This window comes from Typopeltis vanoorti, chromosome 13, assembly GCF_054136105.1.
Source record: "Typopeltis vanoorti isolate ZY-2024b chromosome 13, IOZ_Tvanoo_1.0, whole genome shotgun sequence".
Classification (NCBI taxonomy): domain Eukaryota; kingdom Metazoa; phylum Arthropoda; class Arachnida; order Uropygi; family Thelyphonidae; genus Typopeltis; species Typopeltis vanoorti.
Window position 1 is genome coordinate 15,059,013 of NC_143561.1, and position 20,415 is coordinate 15,079,427.

Here is a 20,415-nt window from a genome sequence, read left to right on the forward strand (position 1 = left end):
AAGGAATTAGCAGTGTCTTTGACCCGATCATTTGCTTTAAATCTCAGCTCTGGTAGAATCCTAAGGATGTGGAAAGGGGGGGGGGGAGTAATTTATTTACTAAAGTAAATAATTAACTGATCAACTGATCATTTGTGAGATGCTAATCAAGATATAGGAAAGTTGGTTAAGGGAAAAATTCAAGAATGGGCAGAAAATATGATATTGTGTGGAAGGGCAGCATAGTTTTGTGAAAGGTTGATCATGCTTATGTAATTTGCTCACTTTATTATAAAAAAGCGATAGTTAAGTTAGATAAAAGGAATGGCTACTTGCTGGAATTTGCCAAAGACATTTAACAGGATACTGCATGGAACTGTCAGGTAAATTGAAGCAAATGAGGATGGATATGAAGTTAGTGATATGGCTAACAAGGTGGTTGATGAACATGGTCAATGGAGTGGAGCCTAGGAGAAGTATCTGACTAGCAGTATGCCAGCAATTATTTAATTTGTGCATTAATGATATAGGAAATTACCTGAGGAAAAATGTTTGTTGAAGATGCAAAACTAGACAGAACAATAGTTAAAAAATGGGAAATTTGCAGCATGATTTAAATACACAGAATGGACAAAGGAGAATTGCTATCAATTTAATGTAGTAAAATGTAATGTTATGCATTTTATGATGCAAAATGCCTTACAAGTAACTGAACTGTAGGAAATTGAGGCTATGGACTTGGAAGTGCTGGTAGACTGCAAGTTAAATTTCAGAGGGTATACTGCCAAAATAGCTAAAACAGCTAACAGGATCACTTTGCTATTGAATGCGAACAAGCAGAGATGAAGATATCACACCTCTTTATAAGACTTTGATATGGCACATCTGAACTAACTACTATGCATAGATCTGGTCATTTAAGCTTCTTAAAGATGACAGAATTGGAGAGGATCCAGAGACAACTGACTAAGATGGCAGCAGATATGGAATGCTCCTTATGATGGTTGTTAGGCAGAAAAGGGGACATGATGTGCACATAGGTTACTTAAATGTTTATACAGGATTGTTACAGAGGAAATTTTTTAGTACACACGACTAGTAGGGAGAGAACTTGGTGTCATTCCTGGAAACTGAGCAAGAGTGGTTAGCAAGGGCAAAAAGAGACTAGAAATTTTTTGCTTGAAGAATGACAAACAAAAGACTGACAGAGCAAGCAGTGAGTGCTCTGTTAGTAAAATAAGTTTGAAATAAAATATGACAGGTATTGCGCAAAGGATATAGCAGAAGTATTCTGCTAAGCAACTTATCAGGGTATTTCATCCTTGCAAAGGTGACATCATGAGAAGCACGAGTAGAGATATGGTGGAAGAGAGACTGATGAGTGAGCAGGCAGTATGAGGAATTAAGTCAACTTGATGTTAATAAGGCAATAGGATATCACAATATCACTGTGCCTTGAGAATGCTCCAAGGAATTAACAGCATCTCTGGCACACCTGTTTAAGCATGAGTCTTGCAACAGGGCAAATCCCAAAGGAGTAGAAAGTATAAACTTGTTCCACTGCACAAGGTTGGGTGGGAGAGGCTAAGTCTGCAAATTATAAGCAATCTTTGTTCCTGGAGTTGCGATTAAGGTATTAGAGGGATTAATGAGGACAAAATCCAGAACGAGGTTGATAATAGTATTCTCTATGATGGTCAGCATGGGTCTATTAAAGGGAGATCATGTTTTAGCGATCTGCTTACATACAAGGTGCCAACTTCAGTGGATAATGGAGATTCAATACAGTGGTATACCTGAATTTTTCAAAGGCTTTTGATAGACTGCCACATTATAAGGTGGTGAAATGGATGAGATTGGATACAGATTAGTGTGAGCTGGATAGTTAATTGGCCATCAGACAAGTATCAGTATGTTGTGTGAAGGGAGTGGTAACCCAAAAGAGGAAGGTCACCATCAGAATGCTGCAGGTTAAACAATACCAACTTTTGAAGCTGCTATTGTTTGGATGAGTGGAGCTCTGTTTAATATTACAAAGGATGAAGTTTTGAAATTTGGTAGGCAAGGATGGGACACAGCGTATACAATTAAAGGGGAAACTTTTGAAGGATATGAGATCTGGACATGATGGCAGAAAGACTAAGTTTAGAGGGCATACTGCTTAAATTGTGAGAAAATCCCAATGTTATGACAATGATCAAGAGAACTTTGACATGCAGAAGCAAAGTAGTTGTGGTTTCGTTTCCTTGTATAAGGGCCTTATTCTCACAGCATAGATGCTACTGAGTATGATCTGGCCTCCTAGTTTTCAAGGGGGATGAGGACCTTAGAAAGGGTCCAGAGACAATTCACTAAGCCAATATCAGATCTATGGAATGGTGGATTTGAAAACAAATTGAGGGAATGCAATTTGCACAGCCTTGTGAATAAGAAGGAGAGGGGATATGATTGAGATGTACAAGTTGGCAAGAAGTTGTTACCAGATTAATGTGGAAGAGATTTTTCATAGAGTAGAAAGAGACAATGGTAGAACAAGAGGGCATCCCTGGAAAGAGAGAGTGGGAGCAAGAGAGTGAGAAGTTGGTTCTTTGCATAGAGAGTGATTGGTGAGTGGAATGCATTACCTGAGGATGTGGCAAGTTGCAGAAACTGCACTGAGCTCACTACTTGGAGGTCTGATGTTATGCTTAGTAGGCCTCTATATATATTTAGTGGAGGCCCACTATATTTAGTGGGCCTCCCACAATGAGTCTACAGACTGAGGATTCCTGTGCAATAGTAATAAATCTAAAAAGGTAGGGCTACACTAGACAGTGTAAATCTCTACCACCAAGTAGTGAGACTCTTCTGTTCACATGAATTCCACTATAAAATACCATATACTCTTTTCAAAACGCATACCATTCTACATTACCAAGCTAGGTTCCTGTACCAATAATGGGTTTCAACAACCTGAGAAGGTTATTTTTTTACCCTGGTCATGACACCTAGAAAGGTTTATTGGTATAGAGATGGTGGTTGCATGGTTGGTGCCACACTGTTTTCTTGCTGTATCTATCTGGACCGAAATGATAACATCAAAATGAAATAATGGATGAAATGTGAAATGATTATAAAGCACTGGTAATAAAAATACATGATAAAACTGCTTAAATATAAAGAGCCAATAGGCTTCATTTTGGTGATATAAACATTATTTAAATTAAGGAGATATTAAATCCCACATTGTTTTAAAACCAAATAAGAAACTCAAAGATTGGAATCAGAGAGTTTCATGCCAAATATAGTAAACTATAAAAGTATCAGTGACCACTAGCGTGAGCCAAATGCAAGTGATCCTAGTACGTAGTACAATACCGGGCAACTCGTAGCAAAGGTGGTAAAGTTCTGATTGCTATTCTTAGGTATTTTCCATAATGTAAACACATTTCCTAGGAAATGTATGCTGTTATTACATTATGGTGGGAGGTCACTACCCAGACCGGTTTTAGCCTTTTTTGAGGCTTCATCAGTGAGTAGCTAGACCAAATTCGATTTAATATCCCCTTAATTTAAATACATGATATAACACCCATACCTTACTCTGAAAACCTTTATTATTGCTACCTTATTGGTAGCATGCCATTTCTGATATGCTACCAATAAGTTACTCATTTTAACCTTGAGCTTGAATCTTGAGATGCAGATGCAATAAACAAAATATTAACAAAAGTGATTTGTTTTTGTGGAATGTGAATCTTGCATTGATCTAATTGTGTTAAGTTGATAAGAAACAGTCTAAGAAATTTAATTGTTTCAAAGGTGGTGCACTTACAGGAAAAAGATTTCTACATACAGAAATTGTTCAATGGAACATTGGACATTCACATAAAATGACATTAAAAATAAATGAATAACGTGAACTTTAACTGTCACATTCTTATTTTTGTACATTATATCTTATATTTTCTATCCACCAGCTGAATACCACCTATGGTATGCATACTGTACTTTGAGAACCTCTACTCTAGCCCCCCCCCCGCCAAACACACATTTATCTGCAAATTTATTTGCTTACTTTCTTCAAATAAAGTATTTGTCAAAGTAATGTATCCTGAAAAGTGAATTCTTTATTTATGATGCATTTTTAGAGGGAGGAGGGGGAAAAAACATCGTTCCCTTATATGTTAGGTTCAATGGATTGGCAAAGCAAACACCTGGGATTCATGCAAACCTAAATACACTGATAAGGCAGTTAACTATCTGCATAGTTTGCATTTTTTGTAAATTGCATGTATTGTCTGGCTGCTTTGTCTTTAAAATGAAAAAAATTTCCAAGAGAGAAAAATCATACCTCCCATATATATATATATATATATATATATATATATATATAAGAAAAGTTAATTCATTTCAAGATGGAAAGTCTATTTAGGCTATTTACATCCCAGGCAGGATTCACAAGATATTATTCACAAAGTATAATGCTATTTTTTACATTATATGAATGGTTAATAAGGAGAATGGTGGAATTACATCTATTAGTCAGATGAACATTGTCCTAAGAAGTACTAACTGGTGATTAGTTTACGGAATTAACAACGCATATAAAGTATATTAATTAAAGGTAACTTTAATGAATAACTTCTATATTTCGGCAACGTCACATTGCCATCTTCAGGAACATAAAGATATGGTATGTGCACACAGGCACTAACACAAAACGAAACAAATGAGGAAGAAAGCAAGAAACTAATATTGTTCCTAAAGTCCTAATGGTGCCCTCTGGTGGGCTAATTTGGTAGTCTTGGCAGTTGGGCTGAAGTTCTCATAATGTAAGTCTCCCAAATTTGGGGTAGTTATTTGGTAGTCTTGGCAGTTGGGAGACTTACATTATGAGAACTTCAGCCCAACTGCCAAGACTATCAAATTAGCCCGCCAGAGGGCACCATTAGGACTTTAGGAACAATATTAGTTTCTTGCTTTCTTCCTCATTTGCTTTGTGTTAGTGCCTGCATGCACATACCATATCTTTATGTTCCTGAAGATGGCAATGTGACGTCCGAAATATAGAAGTTATTCATTAAAGTTACCTTTAATTAATATACTTTATATGCGTTGTTAATTCCGTAAACTAATCACCAGTTATGTCTGACCAAAGTATAAGCCTTGCTACTAAGAAGTACTAGTATTAAAAATATTTATATCAAAAATATTTAATATAATACACTGAATAACATTAATCAGTTTTTAATTCCATCACTTTTGATATGTCGAAGAGAAAAGACCGCCTTCTTTTAAAATTCAAATATGAAAAACAAAAGTATCTTACTGTTTCCTGGAAATGAAGAATAGATGAATATGTTCTGAGTACTGTAGATAATGACATAAACAACCAAAACACAGACAGGGTCAGAGATGTACCAAAACCTTTCTTTCTTGAATGCAGAGAAATAAATATTGCTATTAGCTAGAAGATAAAAACAGAAAAATATAGGTTAAAAAATGATTAATACAATAGCAATTAATAAAAATTCAAACAATCAATTTCTGCATAGATCACTAGAAAAATTACTTCAAAGTGACCTATACTGATTTTCAATAAGGCAAGTTTTAGTTCAATGCTGGTAAATAATGGATACAAATGTTATACAAAAGTTAGCAAGTTTCTATTGAGAAAAGCACTACTGCACAGTATCTCAATAATCCAGAAAATGGGTTATCCAATAATGATAATATTATAAACAGTAGTGTATCAGACTACTATTTGGAAAAAAGTTAATGGGCATGATAGTTCGAGGAACAAACGGCCTATGGCACCAACCTTAAGAGAGTGTAATGTGATTCATCAATCCATAGCACAGCTTTCCAAGCTTTGATGTCCCACTGTATGCACTCTTTGCACAACTGAAGATGCTACATGTTGGGTAATGTAGGATTTGCATATTGCAGTCCTACCAATATGTTGCGAGTCTCAGTTCATGTTCCAGTCAATGCCTGGAACTCTCATTCAACATGTCAGCCAATGAATGGCAGTTTTGACATATCTTTCGTAGTACCCTATGGTCATGTTCTGTGAGCGTGGTGGTCATCCACTGAGGGTAGAATTTGCAGTTGACAGTGTGCTTCCATCTCAGAATGGCATTACTGATTGTTGACTGGATGGCCCAATATGCTGAACATGATAAGCCTAACATGGCATTCTATCACAATACCTCTTTCAAACTGTCAGTTCCTTCTTGCAATCATTTCACCCACACAACTGCACTGACTTGGGAACATCATATTTCTCCAATTTATACTGGCTACAAACATGACTTTGTTATATGGCATGATGCACCTTGCCCATGGAGGATGTCCATTGACTTCTTTCCAAGCATTACATGTTAAAAAAAATCAACTTTAGTGAAGATCTCATTCTTTTTCCCACTTACAATATAACAGTATAAGCTATACTCTAAGTTTGATATAGCAGCATTTGATATAGTATACATTTTCCAAGAGATGTATACTACATCAAAAATTTTATTTACCTCACATGACTAACTGCATGGAAAAATAACTAAAACCAAAAAGGATGAGTAAAATTAACTTTAATGAAAGCCACCATTACTGTTTTGAAAACAAATGAAAGGCAAAAGGAGAATATTCAGTTTGTAAGAACAAACTAACTTCAGTTATTTTCGTAATTCCCAATATGGTTTGCTTTTATTAGCAGTATTTTATTTCTCACTAGACAAAATATTTGCACAAGTCAGTCTGCTAAACGGACTTATTTATATTCTATATCGTAAACTTATTTACAGTCTTTACTCGTGCTCTCATGCAGTCAATTCCATAAACCTATATTCTCCATGCAGAAACTACTCCTGTTCCCTGTGCAATGCCTGGAATATCCATATTCGATATGTAAAGGAATGAAAACAGCACAATAATTCATTCCATTAAACATCCAACATGTTCAATGGAATGTATTAATTCTTTAATCTATTTTATATTTTTTTTTATTTTATATAAAATATAAATAAAAAATGTAGGGGTGATTAAGGGTCAAATCTGTATAACTGAGAGGAGAGTTCCACATAGCCTTTAAAGGAATGCGGAGAACTGACCAGGGCTTCTGACTTTATGTCCAATCCTCACCTTCTCGTGGTGTACCCTGTTGGGTATCAACTTGGATACTGAATGAACGAGGATGGGCTGGCAATTTGGGATTCAGCCAACCAAATTGTATTCTTATTGGTTAAAGCAAAATAAAAAATGATGGTACAACATGACAAAATTTCATGCTGGCTGGGGCGCCGCCTGGTTAAACAAGGACCCCGTTGTTTTTGCCAGGGAACCAGGGTGAACAGAGAAAAGTCAGCTACTGGAACAAATCTGAAAATACACCCCAACTCAACATCACCAGAGTTAAAGATCGGTACTATCAACATAAGAAGCCTGAGTGGCAAAGAAATGGAACTAGCTGAGGAATTAGATAAGTGCCAGATCGACATTATAGGGGTGACTGAAACAAAAAAGACAAAAACTGGCGAGATCTTTCTGAGCAATAAATACAAAATGTTATATACAGGCAATGACAATCAAGGAAAAGAAGGAGTAGCCATAGTATTCAACACAAAATACAAAACTAATCTTCTTGAATGGCAGTCAGTGTCAAGTAGAATAATGTGGGCAAATATGAGAATGGGGAACTGGACAATGAGACTTATTTGTGCCTATGGTCCCACAGAAGGTTCTACTAAGGCAGAAGTGGAGAAATTTTTTCATGCTTTAGAAAAAGCAACTGACACAATGAAAAAGGAAAAGTTAGTCCTTGTTGGGGATCTAAATAGCAGAGTAGGAAATGATTGCGAGACATACAAAAATATTTTGGGAAAATTTGGAGAAAAGAACAAAGCCAATAATAATGGCAAATACTTGTTGGATAATAAATATCTGCTCAGGACATGGACTGCTTATTACTAACACCATGTTCCAACATAAAAATGTGCACAAATTTACATGGAGAGAAGATGCAAGGAATAAGAAAAGTCTCATTGACTATGTTATTGTTGATAATGATGTTTTCTCCCTGGTGCAGGATACCAGAGTGTACAGAGGATTTGAAATTGGAAGTGATCACTATTCAGTCTTGAGCATGATAAAATTGAATTTCATATTGAAAAGAATGATATGTAAGAAAGTTTTAAAGCGAATAAAAGTTGAGCAGCTCTGAGATGTGAACTGTAGACTAAAATACACAAAGATTATTGAAGAAAAAAAATGAAAGAGTTTGAGAACAGGAATCAAACCTTGGAGATTGAATGGCAAGCTTGAAGAAAGCCCTGATTGATTCAGCTAGAGAGGCATATGGTAAAGTTGTCTGTAAGGATAGAAAAATCAGAACTCCATGGTGGACACAGGAAGTTAAAGAGGCAGTGAAGAAAAGAAGAAAGCATATCAAACGTTCTTGGCAAATAAGTCATCTTGTGCTCTTAGAGAATACAGAGACAAATGCAAGAATGCTAAACAGTGTGTAAAACTAGCTAAACAAAAGTCATGGGAGGACTTTGGCAAGAATATAGAAAATAAATATCAAGAAGGTGGCAAAATATTCTGGAGGTTATTGAAGAAGCTTAGGACTGGAGGAAAGAGTGCTGTAAAAGGAGTTAGAGATAATAAAGCTGACATAAAAATAGGAGAAAAAGATATCCTTGAAGTATGGAGTAATTACTTTGAAAAACTACTAAATGAGCTAAATGAAACAAGCAGTGATGACAGCACAGTGGTAAAAAACACTGACCAGGCATGCAGTCAGGAATACATATCCATACTTGCAGTAGAAAAAGCCATCAAAGGCTTGAAATGTGAAAAGGCAGCAGGAGTAGATGATATGCGACTAGAAATGCTGAAGTATGGTGGTATAAAAGTCTTACAGTGGCTGCACTGCATAGTTCAGAAAGCCTGGACAGAGGGACGAATTCCCGATGATTGGAGTAGAGCTCTCATAGTACCCTTATATAAAAAAGGGAAATAAAACCAAATGTGAGAATTACAGAGGTATTTTCCTACTGAGTGTTCCTGGCAAGATCTATCCAAGTATACTTGAGAAACGGTTGAGAAGAACTGTGGAAGAAAAGCTTGGTGAAGAACAAGCTGGATTCAGGCCAAATAGAGGCTGTCAGGATCAGATATTCACTTTACGACAAATAGTAGAGAAAGCATGGGAATATAACAGAGATCTGTATTTAAGTTTTGTCGATTTGGAAAAGGCATATGACAAGGTACCAAAAGAGAAGCTATTCAGTATGCTACAGTTATATGGTGACAATGGGGCATTATATCAAGCAATACTTAGTCTTTATTTGAGTTGTAAGTCAGCAGTTAGAATTGAAAGAAGTACAAGTAGATGGTTTAATGTTAAATCTGGTGTCAGACAAGGATGTACGTTATCCCTGCTGTTATTCACCATCTATATGGATCACATTATGAAGGAAAGTGGTATTAAACATGATATCAAAATTGGAGATGTTAATGTCAGCTCTTTACTTTATGCAGATGATGTTATACTTCTAAATAAATCCACTACAAGTCTGCAAGATTCTCTGACTAAATTGAATAACTGTTGTAATAGATACGGTATGAAGGTCAGCAATAAAAAGACAGACAATGAAAATAGGCAGAATCATTGAAAATGTCAACTGTGTTGTGAATGGAGAACCTGTGGAACAAGTAAAAACATTTCAGCTACTTAGGCACGATTTTTACTGAAGATGGTAAATTAAATATAGAAATGGACTACAGAATCAGCAAAGCTGGTATGGTGGGAAGTCAATTGAATAAATTCATATGCAATAAGAGAGAAATTAGTCGGAACACTAAATTAGCTGTATACAAGACAGTGTTCAAACCAGTTTTAAACTTACGTATCTGAGAGCTGGGTCAGAAGTAAAACACTTGACCAAAGACTAGAGACAGCAGATATGAGAGTCCTGAGAAAGATTAGAGGCATGAACAGATGTCATCAACGGCAATATCATATTAAAAACGAGGATATTAGGAAAGATCTTGACATGGTCGGCATCCAGGAATGCGTTAGCAGAGCTAATCTCAGGTAGTATGGTCACTTAAACAGAATGGGCAACCAGGTTTTCCATATTTTGGAAAGTTTAACACATCCATACTTATTTAAATTAGGTTATTTAAGAGAAGATACGAGAGAGAGAGAGAACATATTGCAATTGCAAGTGTGCAAAATAGCTCAAAAGATGACTCTAGTATGACAAATAGCAACAGGAGATTATCTCCTCTTAGTCATGCGTACTCTTTACCATCAGCATAAATATGCCTATGTAATAAATTATATATTTTTTAAATTGTTATTCATTCTAAATTTAACAAATGGAACAGAATATTTAAATTTTTTTTAATAATGTTTAATTATTAAAACAACTGCAGATTTTTTTATTTTTTAATAAGTAGCAGCAATTATGCAGGTTTATTTTGATAAAATTATACTCACAACAGTTAAAAGTTGAAAAAATGGAGCACAAGCAGCTGACAAACATAGAGTAGACCGGTTCAGTTCATGAACAAGATTTACTCCAGCATCAATACCAATGAGAAGAATAAGTGAGGAATTTATTACCTATAAAAGAGCATATTAAAATATCATTATTATTAAATCATTAAATATAAAGAGTAAGAAATAATGAAAATAAACATCCATGCTTGGATTGCCATGGTCAAATAAGGTAGTAATTTCAGCTGTGTTCTCTAGCGTTAAGAGGGAGGAGGAGGAATTTTTTAGCTTACTCCTAATTTGGTTTTTACATCTCCGAGCTACTGAAAGCAAGAAACATTTATTTACTTACAATATAGCTAATTTAAATCCAAATTCATATAATAAATTTAGTTTAATCCTTTATCCAAGTGTAATCAAACAAAGTATGCACCTGAAAATATCTCCAGGACTGAGGTAAAGTGGTACATCCCTTGGCAACTCGTAGCAAAGGTGGACCAAGCTCTCATCACTCCTTGTCTCAGTATCTCTCATAATGCAAACCACCTTGCGAACATGTATACTGCTATGCATTAAGGGAAGGACCACTACACCCATACTGAGACAAGGAGTGATGAGTACTTGATCCACCTTTGCTACAAGTTGCACCACCTTACCTCAGGCCTGAAGATATTTTCAGGCACATACTTTGTTTGATTACACTTGGATCATTTGCCATGGTCAAATAAGGTAGTAATTTCAGCTGTGTTCTCTAGCGTTAAGAGGGAGGAGGAGCAATTTTTTAGCTTACTACTAATTTGGTTTTTACATCTCCGAGCTACTGAAAGCAAGAAACATTTATTTACTTACAATATAGCTAATTTAAATCCAAATTCATATAATAAATTTAGTTTAATCCTTTATCCAAGTGTAATCAAACAAAGTATGCACCTGAAAATATCTCCAGGACTGAGGTAAAGTGGTACATCCCTTGGCAACTCGTAGCAAAGGTGGACCAAGCTCTCATCACTCCTTGTCTCAGTATCTCTCATAATGCAAACCACCTTGCGAACATGTATACTGCTATGCATTAAGGGAAGGACCACTACACCCATACTGAGACAAGGAGTGATGAGTACTTGATCCACCTTTGCTACAAGTTGCACCACCTTACCTCAGGCCTGAAGATATTTTCAGGCACATACTTTGTTTGATTACACTTGGATCAAGGATTAAACTAAGTTAATTATAGTCTAACCAAGTGCAAAATAAACTTCCAGCATCTTTCTCTAAATCCAGAGTTAAATCCAGATTCACTTGTCCTTTTATCTCAATTAGTTGTTAATGGCAAGACAAAATAAGAGAAACTTCAATATGGTAATATTTTACATATATAAAAAGGGGAGGAGGGAAAAATCAGTTGATATATAACATTCTAGCAAAACAATACAAACAGATACATTATATGATTACATAAATATTATCTGATTACATGTAATTCTATCTGATAATTTAGAAATATACAGAATTTTAGTCTTTTCACTTTGGTTTCATCCTTTCGTCAGCCATGTAATAATGCATATTTACTTTTTTGTTTTGTATCTGGTCACTTAAATATTAAAACTTGAGCTTTTTCTTGGTTTTATTCATTGACCAGATATTTGTAAATTATATGCAAGAATTGTCTACAAGTTTCACCAGCTATTTTGTCAGGCTTCTTCAGGACAAGTATAATGGTACAAACTAACGTTTGCTAGTAAAAAAGAAGAATGGAGTAACACAGTCAAATAAATTAAAACTGACGCATAACATCATAAGCATGAAATGTATCAGTCATTGTTTATTGAGCACGTTATATAGTTTTTAGTGAAATGAACTTACTGAGTGAACTTACTAAGCTTTTCCAGATGTCTTTCAGAATCATTCATTTTTTTTTCCCAGATGTAGGTTTTTTTTGCAGCCTGAGTGAGTAATAAACTGAGTTTGAGTTGAGCTGTTTGAGATATGCTGAAGTTTTATCTTCAACTGCTCTGGCACACACTTGTTGGAAAATCAAGACTGACATTGGTTCAAAGATGTGCGTGTGTGGATTAGCAAATAAGGATTCTCATTCAAGAAACTATTATTTCACTTAATCATAGCAAGTGTCTGGATTAACATAACAAAAGTTATTTTTAGAGCTTGGAAAAGAAACCTAGAAATCATGGTTATCCCAGTTGATACTGTTTCTTGTAGAGCCAAGGAACATGAAACTGAGATTGGCTTGTTGAAGATAGATTTCTAGAAATGGATCTGGAAAAGGCCAGGATTGAAATTTTTATTATTATTATTATCTGAGACCGCCAGTGAGTCGAGGATTCATGAAGGGAAGCGGTAAATTACCCAACCCAGCTATAATATCTTCCCTTAAATTCATTCACACAAGGTGCACTCTACCCCTAAGGGCAAATTATTCCACTCACTCACTGCTCTCTGGGAAAAAACCTAGCTCTTACCCCTTTCCTGACCGAGAACAACCTCGACTTCCATGGATGTCCGCGTGTTGTCTTGCCTTCCATATAATGAAAAATTTCATCGTTTGAAATGCTATAACACCCATTCAAAAGTTTACAGACCTCTATCATATCACCGCTCTTTCTCCTGTTAATCAGAGTCTGCAATCCACATACTCATAATCTGTCCTCATAATCCGGATATAATCTTTGCACCCTTTCCACAGCATCTTTATCCCCTTAGAACCCGGGAGACCAAATCTGCACATATTAGTCCAAGTGGACTAATGAAGTGGACTAATACTTATAAAGAGGTAAAATTACTTCCTTATCCTTACATGTCAAGGTTTGCTTCGGCATAGAAATTATCCTCAGAGTTGTATTTGCAACTTTTGCTATGTGACCTTTGAACTTTAAATTCTTATTCACCAATACACCAAGATCCCTTGCCTCTTCAGTTTCTTGTAGCATAACCCTGCTAATAATAATATGCCGCTGGAACTCTAATCATGCTAAAGTGCATAACTTTACACTTACTAACAGTAAGCTGACAAGACAGCCATTTTCGTTTGCCCAGATTTCCAATCTATTCAAATCATTTTGTAATTGCTGAATATCAGTAGCATCCCTGATTGCCATGCCTATCTTCGCATTATCAGCAAACAATTGCAAATCTGGTGACAGACCCTGCTTGATGTCATTAATGTATAGATTGAACAATAATGGCCCAAGGACTGAACCCTGAGGTACACCACTGGTTACCTTAAATCTGGCAGATTCACACCCACTGTATACCACTTTTTGATATCTGTCTGTCAACCATCCCCTGATCCAAGTCTTATTCCAGTTTATGCAACAGCCTATCGTGTGGTATCCTATCAAATGCCTTAGAAAAATCCAACATAATTATAGTGTATCCATTCCCTTTATCCAACTCAGCCATAACATTGTTATAAAATACAAAAAATTGCTAAAACATGACCTTCCTTTAGTAAACCCATGCTGTTGTTCCCTGCAGAGTATAGAATGCTTGTCTACCCATTTCTATATGCAAGTTCTTATCAACTTCTCTGAAATCTTCACTACCACACACCAGAGATACTAATAGGCCAGTAGTTAGACACATCAGTTTTTGCACCACTCTTGTGCAATGGAACTATCATACATTCCTTCCATTTCTGTGGTATCATTCCTGAGCTGAAACTCAAGTTATACAAATGCGTTAAAGGCTGAACATTCCTTTAGCAAATGGGCTGATATTTCATCTGTCCCTATTGACAAATTCTTATCCAGGTTATGCAAGAGCTCTTCAACCTCATTTTCATGAACCTCTAATTCTTCATCCAACGTAGCGGTAGCACTGTGCACCATGCTACATACACCTAGTTGATATATCTTAGCAAAGCGAGCACTCATTAACTGAACAAGCTTAGCTTCTGACACTCGTATACCATCTGCACTCAATAAAGTTATTCTTCCACATTCATTCTTTCGCTTGCTGCATAATGATAAAATTCTTTTGGATTGCCTTCAGCTTGCATGGCCAATTTCTTTTCACACTCCATTTTAGCTTTTTACTCTTTACTTTTCAGACCTGAGCTTTATATATTTCATAACTCCTCTCACTCTTATTCTCATGATATTCTTTCCACATTATCTTCTTCTTGTGGGTCTCTTGCTTAATAAGGCTGCAAATCCATTTCACTCCCAACCTATTTATTCTTCGAACACTAGGAATACATTGAGATACCACCTCATTCAAGCACTTTTTCAAAGATTCCCATGCATTGCTGACATTTTTTCCATTCAGTAACTGATACCATGGGACCAAAGATAGTATTCTTCTAAGTTAATCATAATTTCCAGCTTTGTAGTTCAGCATGTAGCCTGTTTTAATTGGAGCTTCAATACAAGTAGATACTTCCCAAGAAAGAACAGCATGATCACCGTCACCAATTTGTGGTAAAATAGCCATATTCTTGACAGAGATCCCTTCTGACACTATGAGCAAATCCAACACTCTTTGACCTCGAGTTCCTTCTTTCACATGCTGCTTGAGAAAATTGCCTCGCAACAATTCAATAAATTCCTGTTCTTTCTTATGAGATTTCTCTTCTACCCAATCAATGTTTGGAAAATTAAAGTCACCCATAATGATCATTCGTTTGGTACCATAAGGCTAAATTGGCAATGCATTTCTTCGTCCCCTACAACTGAGCCACCAGGTCTGTAGCAACACCCCACCATATATTTCATTCTGTTAACCTCCACTTCACACCAGATACTCAAACTCATCGCTACATGGGACATTGTTACCATCATGTATTTCTATCTAACTGGACTTAAGTCATCTGATATCACTAGTAGCACTCCTCCTCCTCTCCTATCTCTTCTGTCATTCCTAAAAATAGTATATCCATTACACTCCATCCCACTTACCATATCTGATTCTGATAGCCAGGTTTCACTAATGCCAACAATCTTAGGCCACATTCGTATTCAATAAAGCAACAAACTAGAAACAACCCCTTTGTTTCTAATGCTCCTGGCATTTGTGTATAGACATAATAAATTATGACCTAGCCTATTCTTATAATTAGATATGCAATCTATTCAGTCTTGTTCTAGAATTTTCTCTTCTTCCTCCCCCAGACATACTTGAAAAGTCCAAACCCAAAGCATATTTTTCCACTCCTTCGCCACATACATAACCGTGTTCAAAGGCATTCGTATTTTTATCCAGTTTGTATACCATAGCTGAATTTTCACACACATTTTTCTCATTTCTCCCTTGATGATCTAATTTCCCTGACTCTCTGCATTGGGTCTCATACCAAGAAGTACTTTCTCCAGGTTTCTGATGCCAATTGAATTCAAATGCAGGCCATCATTCTTATACAAATCTTTTCTGCCATCAAACACACCCTACACATCTAAACACTCGCATCTTCTACATAGCCTGTGCATGAAATCATTTGCTATCATCGCCCTCCTTAACTCAGTACTATCATATCTAGGTAGTAATCCTACAATTTTTACTCTTTCACATTTCTTCCTCGCTTCTTCCAGACCTTCCATATCTTCTCTCATACTATATTTGTCACCACTTAAATTATTAATACCTACCAGCACTACCATTTCTTTTACATTTCTTTTTTGGTTTTCAATTACGTTTGTCACATTTTTAATTTAATTTTCGCTCCCAGGAAACTAGAAGCGGTGACTCCCTTGGCAAGTGCAAATTTTAAAATTGAGTCACCATACCATATTACCTCTTTTTTCTTAGATATTAACTGACTTACCTTGTTGTTATTAATATTTTGATTTCCATGTTCAGTTTCCTGCCTGTTCTTGTTCTCATCCTTTTTCTTATCCTGTTGAAGTTTAGACAAATGTTTTTCCACCTTTTCCAATTCCCTAGTCGATTTCTGAATAATTTTTTTTAACCAAGCCATTTCTAATGTCAAATTTTCCTCAGATAAATTATCACTGCAGCAGTGCTTAGTCACTGCCTTGTTACAACGAGTTTTTGGCACCATTTTTAAGAGTAGTAAAAACTAATAATATTTCTGAGATTATGTTATGAAATGCTTTAGTACAATAACTACACTCTAAGTTGTCAAGAGGAAAGCTAAAAACTAGCAATGTTTAGGAGAGAGCTGTTTAAGAAAAGGTCCACAGTAGAGAATGATGAGGATTATCCATTATTCTGTGAAATAGTACACAATTTGTCTACACTGATCTGTGAGGTTAGGGATGGGAATAATGAAGTTTAAAATGTAGGCACTCAATCTTCAGAGATAAATCAAGAAGTCAGCTTTGTGATCTGAATTAGGAGAGAAGTGAAAACAGTAAATGAAAAGGGAGATCCCAGGTTTAGTAATCTCTTCATAAACTGCTCTGTAACACTCCATGCTTAAAAATAAATTCAGACATTTTCAAAGAAGCCGATATTTCACTACAAGAAATATTTTCAAGTCTCCTTTGTTGGTATCAGATAATGAGAACAGTCAGATCAAAACAAAAATATTCATTAAATTGTGTCCGACACTTATTGGTATTTTTATTTCACACCAAAAAGAACTTAAATCACATAAGTAGAAAGAGCATGCCACAAATTAATCAAATTTCTGTTTGGTATATAGCTTACACTTACCACTACCACATATGTTGAAAATCAGTTTTATATTTGCAAAGGGAAAATCTGAACATTTGAGAAACTCAAACCCACAGTCTGAGAGACTAGCTCAGTGTTGGAAGGAAAAAAAAATGTTTAGAAGACAAACATGCCTGTCAAAGAATATAAGCAGTTATTACAGAGGATATACTTGTCTTGAAGCCTTAGATGATTCTCTATTATTATAAGCAATATAGCTCAGTACTATGTTTTCTAAGTCATCTCAAAATCAGATAAGAGAGTGACTGGTTGCTGCTATAATCCAGAAGGGAGAATGCAGATTTTTTTTCTTTTCTGACATGCAAATTAGCATAATGAGAACAAGTTGAGTAATTATTAGTAATTATGAGGAATGGTACCAGACATGGAAGGAAATGGAATTCATACAGCTGCTGAAAAATAATTACCCAAGGCAACTTGTAATGGAGGAGATCCAAGGTTCAAGAGTGCTGGATCTGATCATTGCATCCAAGAACTTAACCCTAACCGATCTAGCAACACTGCCTCCAATTAAAGAAAGTAATCATGTAGTCTTGATCTGGGAGAATGCCAGACATGCAGAATTTTCTATTAAGAAGAGATATGTGGAATCACAAAGCAGGTGATTATGACAAGCTGAGGAGTCAGCTTTCAGCAGAGCTAAGGCATAAGAATTTGGAGGAGAGAGATGGTCAATGGGTATCTGAATGTATACCTGGAGTCAGAATGATAAATCAGGTAGGAGTAGATGGATGGATAGCTTCAAGGTTGTGGATGGATTATAATGAAAAAGGTGATCAGCATGCATATGATCAATATAAAGTGTAGGTCAGAAGGGTGACCAGTATGGTAAGGAAGATTAATTATGAGAGAAAGCTAGCTGATGAGGCCAAGAGAAACCCTAAAGAATTTCTTTAATTGTTTGGCAAGTAAAAAGAGAAAGAACGATGACTTGAAAAAGTGCTGGTTGTGGGGGATTAATTTGTATATTAAAATGGTATAGAAAATGATTTGACAGGAAATATTCAATTGTTTGTTGACAATGCTAAACTGGGAAGAGCAATGGTAAATGAAGGTGATACAGAGATCCTTCAGGAAGACAAAACAGACTATGGGCAGTATTGGCAAAGGCAAATGGCTGCAAGTTTAACATGGCCAAGTGTAAGGTAATGCACTTTGGGAAGAGATCAGAAGCTGTGTACTATATTGATGGAAATGAACCACAAAAAACTAATGAAGGCAGGAATTTGGGTTTGATTGTGAACAGAAAGTTGAAGTTTAGAGAGCATATTATAAAAAAGGTAACCAAAAACAGCACATCAGATTACATGGTTATTGAAGAATACACTAACAAGCATCGATACAGAGGTTATTGTTCCCTTATATAAGGCTGTAATGAGACAGCATTTGATTACTGTGCACAGATTTGAACTCCCTGATTCCATGGGGATGAAGTTGTGAAGAAGATCCAGAGGCGAGTGACAAGATTGTAGTAGGTCTGTGTATGCTTCCTATGAGAACAGATTGATGGTCTGGGCTGCAAAATTTAGCTGATAAGAGAAAACGAGGAGACATGATAGAATCATTTAAGTTATTAAAGGAGTTTTATACTATTGGCACTGAAAGCGTTCAGTACATGGCAAAAAGAGAGAAAGAGAATAAGGCGTCACCAGTGGAAGTTTTGTAAGAGTGGTTAGCAAGGATGTTGACTAGATTTTTGCTTGCAGGGTGGTGAATAGGTGCTTATCAGTAAATGTGTTTAAGAAGTAGTATGATAGGTATTGTGTGAATGATGGCTAGTATGTGAATAATGGATCTTCCACGAGTCTTCTGACTCCATGGAAATACCTGTATAATAATATTAAAAAAACTTCCCCAAGATTAGAGAACTTAACTTGGTAGTTTATTAGACCTTTCTGGAACTTCTCTGCTTGTTGCATTCCTGTTACCAAGTGACAGCTGTTCTAACAACTAACATGCATGTCCGTTACCAAGATTAAAAGCAAAATAAGTGACAAAGTGGTTGCCATTGCTCCATGGCTCACACATACAGTAATAGTGAGACACAAGCTTACTGTTAAGCAGCAAGCTTGCTTACTGCTTAACAGAAAGCAAGGAATGCAAGAGAGAATTTTCACCATGGAATGCAAGCAAGCAGAGAAGATAAGCCAGAAAAGTCTAATAAACTACCAAGTTAAATTCTCTAACCTTGGAGGGTTTTTTTAATATTATTATAGAGAGTGGTTCAAAATTCCATGTACAAACTTTGAGGAGAGGTAGACAACATCAAAATCAACCATATTCACATAGGAAAGCATGACCTGAAATGCCACCCGAAAGTGATAGGTGGTGCTGTTCGGTAGTGCTCCAGGTGAGCAATTGGAGCTTCCTCATTCAAGCTTTCGACGTTGTACGAAGAACATGCATTGTTTTACGAATGCTAAGATGGTAGACATGCACCTCTTTTATGGGTTAGCTGATGGTAATGGATGAGCCGCTGTACGAATGTATTGCGAAAGATACCCAAACAGACGTGTACTGCATCACCAAATGTTTGCGCATTTGTATCGGAATTTGTGTGACTATGGATCATTCAGTGTAATTCCCACCATGGAAGAGGAGGTGTTGCATGTGATGGACAATAATCCAGAGACAAGCACACGTGCCGCTGCCTCTGCTATAGGAGTACCTTGATCCAGTGTATTGCGTTTTGCACTCCGAGTCCTTGCATCCATTTCATCTGCAATGGGTCCAGTTACTGATGGCAGAAGATTATCCTTGACATGTGGAATTCGCAAAGTGGTTTCTGCAGAAAAGTGCCGTAGACCCAGATTTTCCAACTTGTGTTTTGTTCACGGATAAAGCTTCATTTACCCGCAAAGGGGTCTTCAAATCACCACAATGCTCATGTGTGGGTACATGAGAACCCTGTGCGATCACATGCTGTACAACAACGCTTTGCCATTAATGTATGGGCAGGTATCGTCGCCGACTGTTTAGTCGACCCATACCTGTTACCACCCCGACTGGACTCCCAGAAGTATTGGACCTTTTTGGAAGAGGTTCTGCTGGATTTACTGAACAATGTTCCAATGACTGTGCATCAGCAGATGTGGTTCCAACAGGACAGAGCTCCAGCCCATTTTGGCATTTCTGTGCATCAGTATTTGGACAGGTCCTTTGGGGCTCTATGGATTGGGCGTGGTGGGCCCGTCGCATGGTCCGACGCTCACATGATTTATTGAACGTTTATTTCTTTCTGTGAGGGACCCTTAAAGTCATGGTATACAAAATGCCTGTTACCTCTGCCATGGACCTCGTGG

The 20,415-nt window shown here is 36.5% G+C and overlaps 1 protein-coding gene across 3 annotated transcripts in view; it reads right to left on the minus strand.

The window, feature by feature from the left end:
- The window catches only part of LOC150099945 (ATP-binding cassette sub-family C member 1-like), a 317,694-nt gene that overhangs the window by 284,024 nt on the left and 13,255 nt on the right, over nt 1-20,415 (minus strand). For all 3 annotated transcript variants that reach the window (XM_090403116.1, XM_090403115.1, XM_090403114.1), the window contains exons 3-4: nt 10,466-10,591; nt 5,291-5,428 (exon numbers count right to left, since the gene is read on the minus strand). In XM_090403116.1, coding sequence (XP_090259242.1) covers nt 5,291-5,428; nt 10,466-10,591 — 264 coding nt within the window. The remainder of the gene's footprint in view (nt 1-5,290; nt 5,429-10,465; nt 10,592-20,415) is intronic.